The sequence below is a fragment of the Corvus cornix genome, chromosome 1A (assembly GCF_000738735.6).
Source record: "Corvus cornix cornix isolate S_Up_H32 chromosome 1A, ASM73873v5, whole genome shotgun sequence".
NCBI lineage: Eukaryota > Metazoa > Chordata > Aves > Passeriformes > Corvidae > Corvus > Corvus cornix.
In genome coordinates, this window is record NC_047057.1 from 71,659,811 (window position 1) to 71,680,401 (window position 20,591).

The 20,591-nt window shown below is 42.3% G+C and overlaps 1 protein-coding gene across 6 annotated transcripts in view; it reads left to right on the forward strand.

Moving 5' to 3' along the window:
• The window catches only part of MICAL3 (microtubule associated monooxygenase, calponin and LIM domain containing 3), a 162,990-nt gene that overhangs the window by 102,261 nt on the left and 40,138 nt on the right, over positions 1-20,591 (forward strand). For 4 of the 6 annotated variants that reach the window (XM_019288722.3, XM_019288724.3, XM_039571041.1 and 1 more), the window contains 3 exons: positions 10,863-11,058; positions 16,656-16,894; positions 18,005-18,094. In XM_019288722.3, coding sequence (XP_019144267.2) covers positions 10,863-11,058; positions 16,656-16,894; positions 18,005-18,094 — 525 coding nt within the window. The remainder of the gene's footprint in view (positions 1-10,862; positions 11,059-16,655; positions 16,895-18,004; positions 18,095-20,591) is intronic. The other 2 variants (XM_019288725.3, XM_019288726.3) reach the window with 1 other exon arrangement.

Genomic DNA, 20,591 nt, shown 5'->3' on the forward strand with positions numbered 1-20,591 from the left:
AAAGATGTGCTTAGTATCTAAATATATTCTGAGATCCAGTGATTATGGAAATCTGTAGGATGTTGCCACAGAAGAGTTATAATGGTTGTTAGCTCAGTAGTTGAAAGAAGATAGCTGTTCACAGGTGGTGTTTTGCATCTGATCACAAATTGAACAGGAACCTGAAAACATCACATTTTTATTATAAAATTGCATGATAAAATTTTAAGTTTCTTTAATGATCAAAATATTGTCCATTATCCCAGGTGGAACTAGGAGTGCCAGTTTCTATTAAAAATAACCAAAATTTGTACTGAAAGATTCATAGAATGAATCATAGAATGGTTTGGGTTGGAAGGGACCTTAAAGATCGTTCAGTTTCAACCCCTTGCCCTTGACCAGGGGCACTTTCCACTAGACCAAATGGCTCAAAGTCCTGTCCAGCCTCACCTTGGACACCTCCAGGGGTGGGGCGTCCACATCTTTGGGCAATCTGTTCCAGTGCTTCATCACCCTCACAGTAAAGAATTTTTTCCTGATATCCAATCTAAACCTACTTCTTTCAGTTTAAAGCCATTCTCCATTTTCTTATCACTCCATGCCCTTGTACAAAGTCTCTCTTCAGCTCTCTTGCTGGCCCCCTTTAGGTACTGACAGGCTGCTCTAAGGTCTCCACAGAGGCTTCTCTTCTCCAGGCTGAGCAATCCCAACTCTCTCAGCCTTTCCTCATAGGAGAAATGTTTCATCCCTCTAATCATCTTCGTGGCATCCTCTGGACTTGCTCCAGTAGATCCATGTCCTTCTTACATTGGGGCCCCCAGAGCTGGATGCAGCACTCAGGTGGGGTCTCACCAGAGCAGAACAGAGGGACAGAATCCCCTCCCTTGCCCTGCAGCCCACGGTGCTTTGGATGCAGCTCAGGACACGTTTGGCTTTCTGGGCTGGGAGTGCACATTGCTAGGTCATGTTGAGCTTCTTGTCCACCAACACCCCAAGTCCTTCTCAAACCTTCTGCATTGGGTGGTTCTTCATCCCCCTAGTCCCTGCCTTTGCCTTCTGTGATTTGAGCCACGTGCCTGGAGCACTTGCCAGCAAAGATTCCACTACTACTTTTAGGTGGAAATACCCTTGGTTTGGCTTGGTGTGATTGGCACAGTGGGAATCACCTGATCCCTGACAGTGAAATGAGAGATTGCAGAGATCTGCTACATGAGTGGCAAGAAGTAGATGCTACAACAAATAAACTGTACAAAGGGTTATGTAGTATAAAAGATAGCAGAGGCTCTCTTTGTAACAACATAAAAGGTGTTACAGTTTGGATTATAACTGGACAATCAATCTTAAATAGCAATTTCTAAGTTACTTAACAAAAATTAAGAGAATTTCCACTCAAAAAGTGGAAAACCACATCAACCAAAGTCATGATGATTTTAGGATCTAGTATGTCCTTTTCTCTTTCTTCCTTTTTCTCCCTGCCAGTCCCTCGATGTGCCTCATCCCAGGTGGTTCTTTGAGGTACCGTACCTTGAATTGCTTCCAGAACAAAATTTATGCCTGCAAAGTAATGTTATTTTATCCTCTTCAGCTTTCCCACACTCCTCTTCTTTCAGAGAATGGAAATGAGGCCAGGCAACATATGACAGAGCTGATCAAAATACCAGAGAGAGCTCTGACATCCTAGATGATACCAGCAAAATGGAGAATGATTGGTAATAGGTTACTGCCTTACCAGTGCTGCTGGGTGATTCACAGGCTTCAAGTCCCTGCATAACTTATATTGTATCTCTAGTACTGGAAACATGTTTGGGCAGCAGTAAAAGTGAATTCTGTACAAACAAAGATTTTTCTGCCAGAAGAGATGTAATAAGGAATATAGAGCTTAGCAGTGTTCCCTGGGGCTTGGATTAGGTGACCTAATACCTCCTTTCCCCTGATTCTCTTCTCCACCCACCAGTGACAACACTGGCTGCTTTCCAGGAGTCAAAAATAGCCATATTCCTGGGTTATTCTATACCTCTGCTGTAAGGAAGACAACTTTTCTGTGTTGTTAAACCATATACTGAACTCCTAACCTTCATTACAAAAAGCTGCTCATTCATGCATGTGCATATGGGGAACACTATTTCTCCAACATAACTTACAGTATAAGTTAGATGAATTTCTGTTTGTTTCCAAGACATAAATACAAGTTACAGATGACCTTGATCTTAAACTGGCTAATTATATTCACTTCTGGTTGCTTCCACTAAAACCAGAGAAAGGTCAGACCAATGCAATTGCCAGCTGTTTCTAAGCTCTGCCCTACTGATGCAGTAAGCAACTGTTTTGTCAGTGTCTGCTTTGGGAATTCTAGAAGTCTGTTTTAACCAAAATAATGGGGGGAGTGAGGGAAAGCATTGCAACACCCATAAGACAAATGTGTAAGTTTTCATTCAATAGCCAGTCCTGTTAATTTCCACTATTATGAAGAGAACGAGCTTCCACATTTACTGAGAGTATCTGAGAATGGAGAACTTAATTCTAGCTGGACGTTGTGGAATGTGTGGAGGAGGACTTACACCTTCATATGTTTGTTTCTGGGATGTCTGTTCCAGAATCCCTTGAGTATTTTAGCTGTCAGCTGTTCTTATACACATTATAATGGTTTTGGGGGGGTTTTTGGGGAGCTTTCTGCTCTTCATTGGTTAGGGCACCATCTCACTGATTTTTATTTCATGTGCTGTTGAGTTAAGTAATGCTGTAAAACTTCTTGGTCAGCACTAGGAGTGGTTCTTTGATAACTCTACTGGGTACTTCTGCATCAGAGGATTTTTTGATAAAACGCCTTTCTGTCTGTACAGCTCAATCTCCCCATTTCTCTGTTTAGGTCCCCAGTTTGCTGGGAAGAATTTCTAGACTGATGTGGTGGGGACTGAGCCTGACATGGTAGCAGAGGTCTTGAGAATATTGGTTGCTAATCAGTTTAAGGACAGTTTTATTGATCAAGTCCATCATAAGCCAGTTTGCATTTACAATTCCCTGAGCTTTGACTCAGTACAGCACATCTTCTAGAAAGCTTGGTTACTATTTACTGTTAGGATTGGTACACGTGCATTACAGGAGAATTTCAGGAGGGCTCTCTTCAGGTTTGAGCACATTTTGATGGCTATGCATGGATACTGGGTATCTTGCTTGTGAATAGACTTTGTTTTTCTTATCATACTGTCCTCTTTGAATTCAGGCCTTTTATATTTAGCAGAGTGTGTTATGGATCAAACGGGAAACTTGAGGAAATTCAAGATGTAATGGCTTCTTAGTACAGCTGAGTAATTCAAACTTCCCGAGGGCTTGGGAGTACCCTAGGATAGTAAGAGAGAAAGTTGAGGCATTGTATCAAAATAACATTGACATTTGATGAGTGCTAGTCATGGTTTAACCCCAGCTGGCAACTAAGTACCACACAGCTGCGTGCTTGCTCACCCCCAGCAGCCCTGGTGGGGAGGAGAGTCAGAAAGAAAGTAAAACTTGTGGGTTGAGATAAGAACAATTTGATAATTGAAGCAAAATAAAATAATAATAACAACAACAACAATAATAATAATAATAGTAATTGTAATGAAAATGAGAGGAATAACCCCAAAAAATTGATGCACAATGCAATTTGTTCACCACCCACTGACTGATTCCCAACTGATCCCTGAGCAGCTATCAGTCCCTCCTGGCCAGCTCCCCCCAGTTTATGTTCTGGCCATGACATTCTATGTATGGAATATCCCTTTGGCCATTTGGGGTCAGCTGCCCTGGCCATGCTCCCTTCCAGCCTCTTGTGCACCTGCTCGCTGGCAGAGCATGAGATGCTGACAAGTCCTTGACTCAGAGTAAGCACTGCTTAGCAATAGCCAAAACATCAGTGTGTCACCAGTGTTGTATCACACTAAACCCGAAACACAGTATGGTACCAGCTACCAGGAAGAAAATTAACTCTATCCCAGCCCAAACTGGGATACTATTAAGTATTTAAATTCAAATAAATGAGTCAAACATGGTTAGAAGGGAAAAAGGGATTTTACCTTGGTATTTGTTTTAAGGATCCTTAGGTGCACACGGCCAGGTGGAATGCACCTCCATGCACACCACAATGCCCACCCCAAAATATCTGGTGTAACATTATAGGTGTTACTAATTAGCAGATCTATCAAAGATTCCCCAATGAGAGGCTCAAGTGAGCCCCTCTCCCCAAGGAACCTTCCCCTGGATGGTTCTATCTTGGTTTACAGAATGTGTTCTGGAGAGGACCTTGGGCTCTGGGGCACACTCATCCCTAGCTACAAAGCTTCTGAGATGTTCAGTCTCTCAGCTTGACAAGCTGAGTCCAAGAATGTAGGCAAAAGCACTGAGAATACAGGAGTTGTAAAAAGGTATAACAAGGGTATAAAAGAAAAGGCAAAAAATCATCATGGCATCAGAGGTGTTGCGTTGCCCCTTTTGTCTTTGAGGATGTGCTTACCCAAATTCAGGCCATCCTACCAGGAAATGTGCAGTTCTGCAGTTTGTGATGTGAGGCTGTGCAAACAAGCACTGACAAGAATGCACCAGATCTGCTGGGCTCTTTCCAGGGGTTTCCTGGAGAAATTTTCTTAAAGGGAAGATAAATGTAAAAGGGCAGGTGAATCCAGACTTAAAACTTTGAACTTCTTACTAACCCTTAAAAAATCCACTCCATTTGACACCTTTCTGAAGCCAGTTTAGAGTTGCCGTGTACATGGTTTATGTATCTGTTACTGTGCAGCACAGAAATTGTTAACAGTGTCCAGATAGTAATTTTTGAGAGGATTAAGGAAAGGATTTCAGAAGCAATCAGTTGCACTTATTTCAATGGAATGTCTTAATTGGCTTGCTGTTTGAATGTGTGCAGCATCTAACAATGAGCCTCGATACCAAGATTTCCTTTCTATTGTGCTCACAGTGCTGGGCACTTCCTTACATCCAAGTGTTTTTTCTTGACTTAAAGTGAAGTTGAGAGTGAAGTGCTTGGTGTTGTGGATTCTGGAGCCTGTTTTTGGCACTGCCACCAGACTGTTGTGAGATTGCCTTGCTGGTATTTAATCTCTGTGTCTGGACCTGTTCAGTGACTCTACAGTACTTACCTACTTCCAAAATAGGTTTGTTTTAGTAGGCTAGTACTTGTAAAGCATTTTGAGGCCCTTGGATGAGAAGTGGAGTTGGAATACAATCAGGCAGTTAATGCAACTGAAGTGGGTGAGGGTGAAACTTCCAGGAAAATCCTGAAACTCAGTGTGACATGAACACAGATGAAAAATGAGAAGCCTAAAAATACTGCTGGATCTCACTTGCTGCCTTCTCTATACCTCAGTGATAATGTTTGCTGAATTGATAGCACACTTCAGAAACCTTACCCCAAAAGGTATTTCTTAGAAATTAATGACAAGGGAATATGAGGACTTCCAGCATTTTAAACTCAGAGCTCACTGCATCACTTTTAAACTCCCTTGGAAAAGTTCCCATCTCCCTTTTCAGTACTTGGTCATAGGCAGTCTGCTGCTGTTTTTATAGGGGTTGCTTTATCTGACACAGCTGTGTTCTCAAACAATTGTGTGGAGGTAGAAGTAATTGAAGTGTTTGGAAAAGACAAGTGAAAACAAACAGGTAGAGTGTTTCACATTACCACAAAACCACAAGCTCCGAGAAATCCATAATGAAGATTTTCCTGAGAGTGTATTAATTCCTTCCCCCTTTTGCATATGTTTCAAAGTAGACTCCTTTATTTGAATTTCCATAACTCCCCAGGGCCACAGCTAAGTCTGTCCAAAATACTGGACAAGCGATGGCATGTAACTTAGATATTAAGATTGGAAGCTAAGAAAAGCAAATCTAAAGAGGTACTGCATGATTATTGAAAAATAGCTTCTAGTAAAATAGACAGGTATTTTCCCTTTGGGAAGAGTTCATTGTTCTCAGATTCCCAGTTCTCTCCTGCATCTTCAGCATGGAAGTGTTGTGTCAGGGAGTAACCTTGGCAGGATTTCATTGAGCCCATGGGAGCAAGGTAATAGTGTAGGTGAATTGAGATAGGATCCTCTCTCAAGAGGAGCTGCTCGAGCCTTCTAGGAATTGCCAGAGTTGCTGGAATAGGACACGCTCATGCAGGCAAGGAGTGGTGGTTCTGTTAGGAACGTTATCTCTGATCCTACACTTATTTCAGGAGGCAAGCTCTGTCAAAGCTGGGATAAATAAAGGGCTCTGGCAGCTTTCATGCAGCAGCTAAGCAGCCTGTCCTGTTAAGAAAAACAGTTCCCTTCAGATGATCTATGTAATGTTCGTGGCCCACTGACTCTTCCAAAGTAAAGTCAGATTTAAAATGTGTCCTATTTTGGATGTTGTTAGTGGGTTTTTAGCTGCTCAGTTGACTGTACAAGAAGCTACACTTGGCTTTGAGGTAGTTCCCCTCTCTGGGTAGTAACACAGCTTTTTTTCCTGGCAAGTGCAGCCACATCAGCCCTTTTTCTCTCACTTGTGAATGGTTGCTGACTTTTGTCTCTGTGGGCCCAGATGCAGTGACCAAGTAGGAGCTCAGGTACTGGCTGAGTGCACTCTGTAGCTGTCTTCTGCCAGCAAGCTACAAAACAGTCAGGGGAATACAGTAGATTGACTGGAGAGAGGCAGCTTTCCCCTCCAGAGGAACTTCAAGTCTGCAAGAACTGCATTGGAATAGACTTTGCCCATGCATTTAGCACCATATATATATGAGGGAGAAATGAGAGTAGGCAATCTCTCGGTCTTATTTATATTTTTATTGTACTATTTTTATGGTTTTTTTTCTTGTAGCATCAAATTAGTTGGTGTGAATTTTATAGCATAAAGTGGCGAAATTGTCCATCGTCTGAACACTTCAGTGATACCTGTGTCTCACACTTATTTCATCTCACATAAGTTTGTGCAGTGCTTTTCCTTCTGGCAGTCGATGGCTTCACGGTGCAGAGAGTTGGCTATCAGTAGCATTTCTCTTGTTTCATATTTGGTAACAAGCTGGACCGTGGCTTTGCGGACAGCCAGGTGGGCTAAATGCGTGGCATCTTTTAGAAACAGGCATCTTTTAGAAACAAAACTAATAGGTGAAGTAGGTTAAATGGTCCATGTAGTGCAAATTCCTAGAAATCCCATGCTTAGATTGGTAATCAGGGGAGTTTCTGTATTATATCCTCTGATGCAGAGCTGTTTTCTTGGCAGAGTGAAGTGGAGGGATGTGACCGTTCTTGCATCTCAAGTGTACGGATATATAAATGAATTAGAGGAAATTCTGGAAGTGCCCTTCCAACTCTGAGACTTTAAAGCACGGAGTGCTTGTCAAGCTCACAGGACATCTTGGCTTGAGCACATCTTTTTGCATTAAAGTTCAGGCTGATTTTCCACCTTTTAAGATTTTTAACACAGTTGCACTGAGTCACTCCCACTTAGAGCTTGTGCTGTAATAGAATTTGTTTGATTCTCTGTGTACCAGTCACGCTGGGTCTTTGTGATGAGAAGGGCAGTGATGATTTGTGTTTTGAAAAACTTACCTGAAGGATCATGTGTGTTCATGAAATGCAGATAAACAGATGTCAGCTTGATTTTCAGTCCTTTTCTACCTTACAGTGGTTGCTGCCAGACTTTCTCCCCACACTAGATATTGGAGTACTGAAACAACCTTTTTTTTAAGAACTCTATTGCATTTAATTTAATTATATGGCGATTATTTTTTGCTTGGTTGGTTGGTTTGGGGTTTTTTTTGCTTTGAAAAGGCTGACAAAAAGCCCCTAAAATAGTTAGAAAACAAAAGGAGTGAAATAATGTCAGATGGATAAAAGTTCTTGCTCTTTGGTTTTCAGAGTTCTTTTTCTTCTTGCGAACTTTGTAGCTATGTCAGGGTTTGCATCAGAAGAGAATAAGTTAAAAACAGCTTGTGGAAAGATGTTCCTGTTAAAGCAGCTGAGCTTGCTGACAGCTCTGTGTGTATAAAGAGTTCTGACTAGTACAAACCCTTTTTTAATTTTATCATTATTTCAGTATATTCCCTGTTTGTTTTCCCTGACCTTGGTGTTACTGTGTTACCCAGAGTCCTATGTTTCTTCACTGTCAGCCAAAGTGGCAGAGCAAAATTCGAGGTCAGTTCCCCTGTTACTGTGAACTCAGGGCTGGGGAATGTAACACGGATTGCAAAAATAGATTTGGCCGAGTTGGTATCACCGTCAAGAGAGAGAATGAAATGAAATGTGAATCCCAGTGAAAAAGGCAGTCCAGTTCCTCTAAACTTTGCAAATCAAAGCACAACAGGAGACTTAGCAGCAGGAAATGGTGGAGTATCCCTGGAAATGCAAGGCGGTGTTCCCACCTGCCACCTGACCAAGCTTATTTGTTTATACCATGAAGAAGCTCTGTAGTTCCAGCAAAAAGCATGACAGCCACTTGCCCACATCACAGAAGGGTTAAATCGTACTAACAAAGAGAGAAAAACACTTCTGGCAGTCGTCTTTGAGATTTCATCTTTCAGGAGGGGGGCTGGAAATAGATGCCACTAATTATGTAAAGACCTGTGTAATTTTGTGTGAAATACAAAGGTGGTACTGAGTGAGTGGCTGTCCTGAAAAAAAACCTGTTAGGAATAAAGTGAGAAACTACAAAGGCTGAAGAAAGGAAACAAAAACTGTCTTGGAGGTTAAAATGTGTGAGGATAAAGTAAATGTTGCCAAAGCTCATGCTGGCTTAGACTTCACAAAGGAAAGCAAAGCAAAGAGCTCTATTTCTTAAGCATATAAGTAAAAGCAAGGTAAGGGAAAGTAGAAGTGAGTTCATAGTGAAGATGGAGCTGACATAAAATGCAATTTTATGTGTAGTCAATCAGACAGACATAGGAGCAAAAGAGTGTGCAGCAAGATTGGGAAATGAGGACTAATACAGTGAAGCAAATAGTCTTTGTCTCAGAAGAGTGGAAGAGGTGTAAAATGAAATGGTGAGCTTTGTGGTAACCATCTGTGATGAAATCAAGCTATCCTGATGTACTTTGACTGTCTAATTCGGGCAGTACTATGTGACCACTGGGTAACAGAAGTGTGTCCTGCAGATAAAAAAACTAAAAAGAAAACAAAACTAACAAAAAACTTTAAAAGCTGATCTGAACAAGTACATATCAGTTAAACAGTAGGTATAACACCTTTTAAGGAATAACTAAAACCTGCTAGTTCTGCAAGGGAAGTCCTTTGACCTCATGCAGGTAAGTGCTATAAAATGTGACATGGGTTCACCAGAGACTGTGCTGGACTGGTTTGACAGCTTTTGTCAAACTGATACCTCCATGAGGGAAATTGTAGTGCATTTAAACTGTCTGGACTTGAGTAAAGCACAGGAATGCTGACACATGGAAATAATTATTGGAACTGGATAAAATGGGGGAGTAGTACATGAAGTGTGAGTAGCTAAGAAGTTGGCCTAAATTAGAGATGAGAGGTTTTATTAAAGAAGGAAATAATGGGGTTGGATGTCACCTACAGACTGTGCAGTGTCCCAAAAAGTGATCTAGGGACTGATCTTTGTAATACTGTCACTAAGGTTACCAGCCCAAAAAAAAAAAAAAAGGAAAATATTTGCTAATGCAATTCAGTGCTGAGGCAACATTTCAAACCCTCATCAATGCAGAGGAGGACAGGCACATCGTTCACTAAGAACTGCAAAATGTTGCCAGCTGTAAGATTAAACTTAGCAATGTAATAATGGAAAGTACCAGCTCATGCACTGAGAAGATGTTGAGAATTTTGGCTACCAACAGAGTGCTTATCAGTTGAAACAAAGAAGGAGAAAGATCTAAACATCGTAAGCCACCAGTATTATATGGCATATAAATAGGCAGGTGTGTTCTCAGCATGAATCAGATGAGAGATTTGTGGCAGGGTTGTTTGTTACACTGATAAGGCCTCATCTGGAAAGCCACGTTCAGCTTTAATCGCTCAGGTTCTGGAAAGATTAATCCAAACTGGGACAGGTGCAGAGACCTAGGGGATGATCAGTGCACTGAAGAGCTTATCTTGTGAGAAGAAGGTTGGCTTGTTCAGCAAAGCAAAACAAAAGCATGGAAATAATGGGCTCTGTGAACAGTAAGCTGGGTAAGGGGTCAGCAGAGGCATGCTATTCAAGCTAAAATATTACAATTTAAAAAATAAATGGATGAAAGCAGGATAGAATAGAATTCATTGAGTGCTACTGTGAGTGAAGCTTCTCAGTACTTTTCTCCAACTGTCTTGTTCACATATCCTTGCAATTTTTTGGGATTTCTGGGATTTTTGCTTGCCTGTCTCTCTGAGCTTTTTCCCTGTGATTAATTTCATTACAAATTCTGATTAAAAAGTAAATCAGTTCAAGTCTATAAAAAGTTTTAAAACTTGCTCCAAATGGGCCTTTTCAATTCCTTCCCTCATCTTTAAGTAGTAACAGTATTGTCTTGCTCCTTCACTCTGTAGATTTCCCTTGGCTGGTAACAGTTTTAACATGAAGCAGGATTGCCCCACAGCATTCCTGCTGTGTCTCAGATAATACATCCAGCCTGTGCCCAGGCCTTCCCCACTACTTACCACATAGACTTCATTGTATCTCTAACTTTTGCAGCTAAAATGACCCTATTTCCTCTCTCAACTAGGACATTTAACATTCTTTTTAGCATTTATTAGCCAAAACCACTAAGATTCCCTTTTGCAGTCTGGCTTCCCAGTAGTGGCGAACAGGATAATGACATAAGGTATTCTCTCTTTATTTACCTCCCTCTGCCTCGTGCCCCTTTTCTCCCAGTCGCTCAGTTTTCTCAGAAGTGTGCAGTTCTGCCTGTTGCATTTACTGTTTATTCCCTGGCTCGCTCTTAGGTTCGAACGTGAACGGGCTGGAGGAGCCCAGCCTGGCCAAGCGGCTGCGCGGCACTCCCGAGCGCATCGAGCTGGAGAACTACCGGCTCTCCCTGCAGCGGGAGGAGGAGCTGGAAGAGGTTCCCGAGGAGACGCTGGCAGAGCACAACCTGAGCAGCGTGCTGGACAAAGGGACAGAAGAGGATGTGCCCAGCAGGTGAGCACACATCGCCCAGCAGCTTTTTCTACACTCATCCCAGCTGACTTTGCCTGCCTTTCCCTTTTCTTTAACTATTTACTGTGTTGCCCTTTCTAAAGCTTTTGAAACACACAGATATTTCATCTTGTAGTTTCTGTTCTAAATAGCTTCTTACTGTTAGAAGACACCTATAGCACCATAATACCATGAGATTAAGTTCTAAATTGGAAGGGATTTTTTAATTTACTTTTTCAATTGTATCAAAGGTAAGTGAGTCTCTTGAGCAAACAGAACATGCGTTCGCATGTGTAGCGGGTTGGGTTTGTAACCAGGCAGAAACACCAATTTAGTTGTAGTAGTTTGGTCCAAAATACTCATTACTGTTTACTTTCTGTGAGATAAGAATTAGGAGAAACGCAAAGCAGGCACCAAACTTGAAAGAATATAAAGAAGTTTATTAACAGACCTAAAAGAGGGAAAAAAAATCATACCACACCTTCAGAACACTTCTCCTCCCCCCCCACCTTTCTCCCTTCTCCCAGTGACAATGTAAAAAGACAACCCTTGAGATGTTCAGTCTGTTTATCACTTCCATAATAACCTTGTTCAGTCCATTTAGGAAGAGGAGTCTCTCTTGCTCATGCTGTGAAAACATTATCACAACGAGACAGCTGCCTGGGTTGGTTCTCTGCTCGCATGTGAGTCCCTTCCCCCGACTTGCAGCTTTTCCCACAACTGCTTTCGAGGGTCCACTCTTGAAGTTTTTAGGGTACAATATTAAGGTTGAGCTGTTCAGAAACAAGAGTTTTCTTCACCCATCTCTGGGAGCATTTCATCTCTAAGAACAGAGGCCCTTCTCCTTCCCTGGGAGCAAAGGGTCCTCCTCATCTTCATCTCTAGGACTATCTCTGGGAGTATCTCTAGGACCTGAGGTCTTCTCCTGTTCCATTTGGAGCAAAAGTCCTCATCGCTTCCATCTCTCCCTGTTCAAACTTCTCATGAAATTACAGCTGCTTCAGCATCTGCCTATCTCAGCGCAGGTGCTTTTGCTCACAAGTACAAGTTGAATGCTCCACCCCCCATGCCTTCATGAAATTGCAATGGGTGCTCTGATACATCATAGCTTTACAACAGAATTTCAGCTTTAAGCATCTCCTCTTTCTCTTCCCTCAGGTTTTCAGCTCTTCACAGCACTAAAAGGATTAATCTCACCCAGGCCTTGCAGCTGGAATTTCACTTATCGATGTTGGCCACATGATCTTTGCCGAACAGCTGGGCAGCTTCAGCTGAATCTTGGCCACACTGGAGAGGGGGAGCCCCGCATCTGCCCACAGCAGGGCTGTGGGGGGTGTTCTGTGGGTGGAACAGGGCTCATCGGCTCCAGGATGGCCGTGGCCCAGCCTGGCCTGGCCCGAGCAGGGCCTGGCCGGGCCCACTGGCCCCCACACGGGGCCCGCAGCCACCTGTCCCAGCACCAGCAACGAGAGAGAGCTGTGGGGGGAGTTTGTCTATTCTTAAGTGTGCATCACAGAGGCGGTCACAACTTTAAGTGGCTTAGAGAATTGTCCATATTCAAACTGGCCAGCTGATAGGTTCTGTCAGGTCCCAGAGGAAGCTGTAAGCACCCCTTAGCCAGGACGTCCCTTCCGGGACTATGCTTGCTAACCCATGACAACATGGAAGGGGGTTCCAAAGTTACGTTCTTTTCTGTATGCTTTGCATTGCAATTCAAAACCATGTTTGGTTTCCACATTCAGGCTTGGCACACATGTAATCCTGACTGAATGCTGGTGCAATGCCTGAGAGGTATTAGTGGGAAACAATAGCTATGGCTGTTGAAAAATATGTTGTACCTTCATGATAATAAAATGAAGGTATATAAATGTGTTGTACCTTCATGAATTTCTCTTTATCTGCAAAAATCTGTGCAAGCACACCAGGATCCACATCCATGCAGGTAGAGATACTGGAAACAATTGTTGTAAGAATCATTGAGAGGAAATCCTTGAGGAAGAATGCTCATGAACTTTACAGTCACACACTTTTGCAGAGTCTTGATCTCTTAGTACAATTTCTCATCTACTTGTCTTTGTAGCAATAGCAGCCCTTACCTTTTCAGCTCTGAGTCTGTCCAGTAGCCTTGAAATAAACTCAGAAAATGCTGGTATTTGTTTCCTGAAACTTAGATCCTGCAATCATGTTCTGTGTATGCATTACCTGCAGATACAGATCTGTGTGAGAAGTTGAATAATCTTGGTCTATTTGTGGGAGATGCAAACTATATTTTCTTAACTCAGTCTTCCCTTAGTTACCTGCTCAGGTTTAGGAATTATATCAACTATGGCAGTATAAGCATTGATGATATCAGGGGGTTCTAGTCCTTACATGTTTCTAGCTCTAAAACAAAAGTATGGACCTATTGACTGTTGTTATTCTTTGTCTTGATTTCAGTAAATTAGGACACAATAGACCTGCTCAATAAATGGCAGTAGACTTACTAGGCCAAGAGTTAGTTTAAGAAAAAGTGGAGTTTTGGCATGAAGCTGATGGTCATCTCCAGGAGGTGTTTTGTGAGATTCTGGAGGTGGAGGGCAGTACACTATTAGGTTAGCAAATTTGATTTTGTCTTGTAGGGTGTTACATTTATTTCCCTTTGTCCTACATCCACGCCCGTAACTTGTTATCAATATGAGTATTTCGGTCTATAGTAGACTGTGCTGCATAATTTCACATGTGAGAAGCAGTGTGGGCAACTCACATTCTGTCATAGGGAGAAAAGAGAAAATGCATCAAATTCCCTGTCAGTTTGACCTGGAAGTTTATGTTCCAAATCCAAATACTGCAAGCAGCTTACTTAGAGAATGGACAAGGCTATGTGGGCCCAGTATCAGAGAGAGCAGAGGGAGAATTTTCTAGGTGATGTAGCTATTGGATATTCTCTGTCCAGCTATATCCACTCCATGGAATGTCGCAGAAAGACTGCAAAAAGAAGTCTGACTACTTTTTCAGCAACAAAAAAAAAGTTTTGACTCCTGCAACAAGCCAACCAAGGCCCTGATTTAATCATCTTCACTGTCTTGGTGCAGTGCTGCAGGGTTAGGAGCAGGCGGAGGGGATGGGGAACTCTTTGTTCCCTCCGTGTATTATGAAGGATGGGTTGGGCTTTCAGGGTTCACTGAGATGGCTGATGGAAATCAGGCAGAGACCTCCCATTTTGGTGCACAGCTTCCCATCACACACACACACTGCAGAGAAAGGTTATGGGAAACAGTATTCAAAGTAGAATTTTTCAAAAGAGAGTCAATCTTATTTAAGCTTCAGTAAGAAAAAAGATCGATTAGGCAACTAAACCCAGACTACACAGTAGTATGAGGTGTGGGAAACCTTTTATATGCCATATTCATTGCCTTTAAGTTGCAGTAAGCCCCAGATTGCCATGTCTAGTTTTGGTGTCGTGCCCTGTGGCCTTTCAAAGGAGTGTCATAGGACAGCTTGTGCTGTGTAGGTCTGTATGGCAAGGGAAGAGAAGAGATTCATTGCCACAGCTTAGGTTTCAGTTCCTCTCCTCAGCACTAAATCTGAAGAGATACTCAACTGCTTATGCAAATTGTATAGAGCAACCTACCTTGGTCTTTGATTTCTACTTTATAGAAAAATAAAATTTCAGCTGTTGAATTAATTCCTGTGGCACAGAGTTTCCATGTTGAAAGGAATGCTCACTATACCAGGCCATCTCTCACTGCTGTCTTTCAGCTTCTCATTTCTCGGTGTTCAAAGGTCAAACAAAAGCCAAGTGATAAATAAAAGCCAAAGAAGGTAAAGTGAGCTATGTGGTGAGGAATTTGTGTCGTCACTCCTCCATGAGATAAGCCAGCTGGTCGAACAGCTCATCCTGTTCAGCACCCATGGCAACAATTTAAACTTTATTGACAGCACACCAAGCCCCCAGCATGCAGCACCTGTCAGGTTTATTTCCATACCAAGGGGTGGGAAAGCAAATCAGGGAGAAGGGGAGCATCACTTTTTATCTTTGTGACAATATCTGCATAGAGCCTTTGGAGTATGCTTTGGTTTCCATGCACCAAGTCCATGGCTTGCAGCAGCGTTTGTGTTCCGTATTCCACATGGGAAAATCAAGCAGCATGTTAAAAATAACTGTTGAGTCTATGCTGTGAAAAAGTGGGTTGTAATTTGAGCAAAATAATGTTGTTTGTATGCAGAACAGTGAGGAGAATTTAAGATCCTATGTTCAGAAGTGTGTGACAATCAGAGCATGAACAAAGTGTTTTCCTTATTAGGCTCACTATCAAAAATAGGCTCTCAGACAAGCAGATGAATAAAATTATGTAAATATCATACTGCATCTGTACAAGTTATATTTTATAGATCTACATGAAGCGTAAGCTTCATTACTTTCCACTTGCTGGTTTTCCCTTTCATTGTCTTTATGGAATGGGTTCTGTCAAAGGCTGTTAGCCAGTGATACTGAGCATAAGGAGGTAGTAGAAATACTGTTCTCAGGTTATTCACCCAAACTTTAATTATTCTCAAACAGTTTTCTCCTTCAGTCAGATGAATTGGGCCTTTTAAGACTTCTAGGGGAAGCATCCAACAGTTGCTCTACTAAATGCAGTTCTGTTATGACAACGATCTATTAAGGTAAAACAAAGCTAGAGCACCTTTTCACCCTGCAGAGAGGATCTGTGAGTGTGTTGTAGTTTTCATTCATTTTCCAGTGACAAATACAACCATCTTTCTCCCCAGTCCCTGTAGGTATTCTGGCATGTCAGAGTGAGCTGGATTACATGTCATTGGATAAGTGGTTACACTTCTTGCCCCTGCTGCGTATGCTGAGGAACTGTTAGAATTAAACAGAGATGACTTCTAAAAGGCACTAATGATTTATTGCTTTGCATGGTTTAGACTTTGCTGTGGGAATAATAAGCTCATTATTGTAATTACCTTTGCACTGCTTCCTACAGTTTCCTGCCACCATGTACACTGTGTACTTAATTGGATACGTATTTCTGTCTGTGATGCAGAAAAGTGAGGAATTTTGTAATTTTTTTTTCTCCATCTCTGCTTAGTTCACATGCTGTATCCTTTGCCTGATGTGTTTTGTATTCTTTCTACTCCCAAAGCCTTCTCTGGTTCACAGGAGCAAGTGCCAAAATCATCTTAGCTATCTTAGCAGTAGCTGCCATATCAAAAGATGTGGCCTTCTGCACTCTGACACTGTGAAGAACTCTTTCACCAGTTTATCCAGAGCAGTGTGATACGAAGAAAATAGTTTCTTTCTGTTGTATTCAATTGTCTAGAACTGTAACAATAAATGTTGCAGAAATGTTTGGACTTGGCTTCACAGGCACTTTTCTGCTGCCTCACCTTCTTTAAAAGAAACAGGACAAGGACCATACTGCAGCCCACAGGTGATGCTGTCACTAGAAGGCCTATGAAATATTGAAAGCTGAAAATTAGTTATGTTTCAGGCTTATGTGTGTTGAAATGACTTGATAGTGATCTAAGACTGATCAAGAAAACATTGACTTCATAATCTTTAATACTATTATTTATTGTTAGCAATAAAATGTTTATTTTTTTCTAAAACCTTACAGTAGTTCAGAATCTGAGATGGAGGAGGAAGATGAGGAGGAAGATGATGAACTACTGCTGCCTCAGCAACCCCCTTCAGACTTGGGTGGTGTGCCATGGAAAGAGGCCGTGCGTATCCATGCCCTCCTGAAGGGAAAGAGTGAAGAAGAGATTGAAGCTGAGCAAAATCATGAGATCGAGTACAAATATGATGATGATGAGGAGGAATACGAAGAGGAAGAAGATGAGGAGTCAAGTGAAGGTTAGCTTCGCTTGTCCTTTCTGTCTGCTAGCCAGCAGGGAAAAATGAGTATTTTCCATGCAGATTGAGAAAGATTTGCCTTGGAAAACTTTACTTCTTTTACTTCTTTGTTGCTCTGATTTTTGAGGGGGTTATTTTCAAGGAAAGCTTGAAGTGGATCATTCTGGATACTGAAGGACTTTGCCACAGGACAGTTTAGAGTACTAGTACCAACACAATATGCTTCCCATACAGCTTGCCAGCATGTCAATGCACAGCTTGGTGCTGCTGTATTGGTTTATGGTTGGTTTTTATTATTATTTGGAATTAGATTTGAATGTGCCCTTTGTTCTTTGACAGCAGGAACTGGAAGCATTGTATTTGCAGTGTTTTCAGTTTGAGAGTGCCTCACTAAGGGGCCTGTCACTGTCAGCAGGGTGTTCCACAAGAAGGTGCTTGTAGCTCTCTTTGGTTAAAAGATGGCCTTGAGAAATAAGGGAGTTCAGGTAGTTCCCATTTTAGCTTTGAAAGATTTCTGTGGAAAATCTTAGGGAAAGACTCCTTCCCCTGTGTTTGTCTCAGTCATCAAAACGCAAAGTTTGTGCTCAGAATAGACATGTTTCCAGTGTTTCACCACCATGCCAAATTTTTCACTGCTCTTGTCTTTGTCTTTATACTCACATTTCCTTTTTGTGGAGACTTGTAGGCTCCAAAGAGCTTTTTCGTAAAGGTCTTTGGCTGCCTACTGCAAGCAGAGGTCCAGTTTTGTGAGTCTTTGTGGCAGTGTCATTGATGAGCTCAGCAGGCTCCTTGGCTACTTTCTCAATGTAGGAGCTGAATGTTCATGAGTGAAGTCTGTGGAAATCAAGACTTCTTTATAAGTATGGTAACATGCATGTCGTGTGTTCAGTCTGCTGAGCTGTGGTGCTCTTGGACGGATGTTGTTTCATTCCAGCAGTTTTCCTGTCAGGCACTTTGGATACAGCGGGAGTACGGGGAGTTGCTGCATTTCCAGACAGTCTCTCTTTCTGATCCTGTCCTCTCTGTTTCTCTCTTTCCCTCTCTCCATGGCTTGTGTGTGTACACGCGTGTCTGGTGTTAAATGTGGATGTGTGCTTCCCTCTGCTGTAGAGGGGGAGTATAACCCTTGGGAGAGAGAGCTGCAGCAAGGCCTCTGGCTTCAACATCTCTCAGATGAAGAGGACTCGGGTACACAGAAAGGTACCCGTACACCATCTCCACTTCCACTTCCCCAAAGGAGCAGGGAATGTATTAAAGAGCAGGTCCCACATGAAGAGTTTCTGTGTTTTATTTAATTGCGTTACCAGCTCCCTCAAAACCGATTCAGTAGCTGTTGTTCATCTCGTGGTTCAAGTGCCATAAATCAGATCTGTCATTGCCACTGTTTTAGGCAGGTGATAAAGCTGCTGAGTACCTCAGGATGTCTAGAAAACCTGGACAATTTGCTACTGTAATTTGCATGAGCAGTGACCCCCAGGTAATAAGGAGTTCCAGATTTGTTCTATACATGCAGACTGCTTGCACCTGTGCATTATCTCAGACACATGGGACACATCAGAAGTACTGCCTTCAGACTGCTTGTGCCAGTAAATTTGCTTTTTTTGTTGTCCTCTGTGTGTGTCTGTCTGTGGGGAGAGTCTGGAAGGCAACTAATCAAGCTACAGCAATCCCTCAAGATTCTTCAGTTACATAATGGTCATAAAATTAATCAGACATTCAAATCTAACTGGTTGTGTCATTTTCCATGATGCATTTTCTTGCAGTTTATTTTTAATAGTTGGGTTTTTTTGTAACACTTGGTCCTAATAGCTTGTTAATCTCTGATTCCCTCCCTGTGGTTTATTAGAGCCAGAATACATAAGAGGAAAATCCAAGTGCCTTTCTGCATGTAAGGGGGCATATGCAGTTGTCAGACTGCATATTTTGCAGTTTATGATTGTAATAACAGTAGCTTAGCTTCCAACTAACTTTTTTTTTTTTTCCTCAAGAGAAAAAAAAAGTGGAAGTGTTATAATTTTTTTGCCATTTAACTCTTCTGTGATAAGAATGAGAAGTATTAGTAAGGTGGCTGAAGGGCATCCCTGGAGAAGTTCCCCCTGTTGCAGTTGCTAGGGTGCTTCAGACCTGACTCTTAAGGAGCTGGTTTGCAGGTGGCTCCTTATTCCAATGAAGTGAAAACACTGAGCCAGCCCACAGCTTATAAAGTGCTGGTGGGTGCTACAATGGCAATGGAGGAAAGCTACCATTCCAAATCTAAGTGCAATTAATGTTCAGCTTCCTGCAAAGCTTAGCAGACAGTCCTGAGGAAAGGCTGTGCCAGGTGTTGTTTGACGTTCTCAAGCACTTAGACATTAAAGAAGTGTAAGGTTTGCCTCTAAGCCAAGCAGCAGCCCTTCATGTCTGGCTGTGCTGCTCATTATTTATTGGAGAAGGTGAGAGGGACGGGACAGGCTCGGGCCTCTGTGCAGAGGCTTGTGGAGAAACTAAAGGTGTGTATGTTACAGTGGTCTAAATCCCAGAGCAATCCATTTTAAAACACGTAGATCACGTGGGACCTGCTCTTTCCGAGCCTTGCTGAGTGACTCTGTACTTCTCAGCCATTGCTGGCAAACCTAAACCCTTTAACACAAAACTTTGTGTGGCGATGCAAACGCTAACTCTACTCATCCTGGGGCCTGCATGCGAGTGCTTTGGTACGGAGCGGGAACAGCCCGGGTTCCTGTCCCTGCAGGATGTCCAGTGCCTCTGGTAGCCCATGTGGTTGTGCCAATTGATACAAAAACTCTCTGTGAGGCAAAAGAGACATAAAGCTGCAGAATACTTGGCTACGTTGTGAATCCTGCTCTGCATTTGAGTTTGTGCCTCTGAGCCCTTTTCCCTTTAATAACCGTCTGCTGATTCTGTCCTTCCTGCAGTTCCTTCTGCCTGTTTCTTCTGCGGTTTTAATGCCAAATCTCACACGTAGTCATTCCTGAAACGGAAATCCCGAACACTTTGTCATGTCTGGGGAAAACATGGCTGGGAGAGAGGAACTTGTTAAAATGAGACAGCAGGAAATAATGAGCGCAAGCTCTAAATGCTGCTAATGTGTCTTGTTTCCTTCAAACACTCGAGCACCGTATGAAAATCTAACTGCTTTTGAGGTTCTAAAGAGCTGCAGCAGTGCTTTGCCCTACTCAGTGGTAATACAGTTGTGAAAATTGACTTCCTACTTTATAAAGTAAGTGGGCATTTTCCTTCCAGGTTAAGACGTTTTCTTTGGAAGACCCTCCTGCAGACAGTGAACAGGTGAACACCTGTCCATTTTATTATGGATAAATGAATTATGAGTTACTGTCCCAGAGCAGACAGCAATAGAGACAGGGTCTATAAATTTAATACCTCAGAGTAAGTGCTCCCAAGGCAGCTGTTCTGCAGAAGTTAAACAAGCTCATCAATGGCTTTAGGTGCCCATTGTTCTCTTTGACATTCCATAAGTAGCTAAGCTTTGTGTAGGCAGGGATTTGAGGAGTAATGCAATTTCTCTTAAACAGAGTAATTTGTGCGACAGGAATTCCCTGCTGGGGAGCTGTTAAGTCACAACCAAAATGCTGTTACCCTTCAGAAAAATATTCTCCCTTTGAGCAAGTCAGTACAAAAGAGCCAGGAGTAAACAAAGAGGTGTTTTATGTGCCCATGTGTTCATATGCACATACAT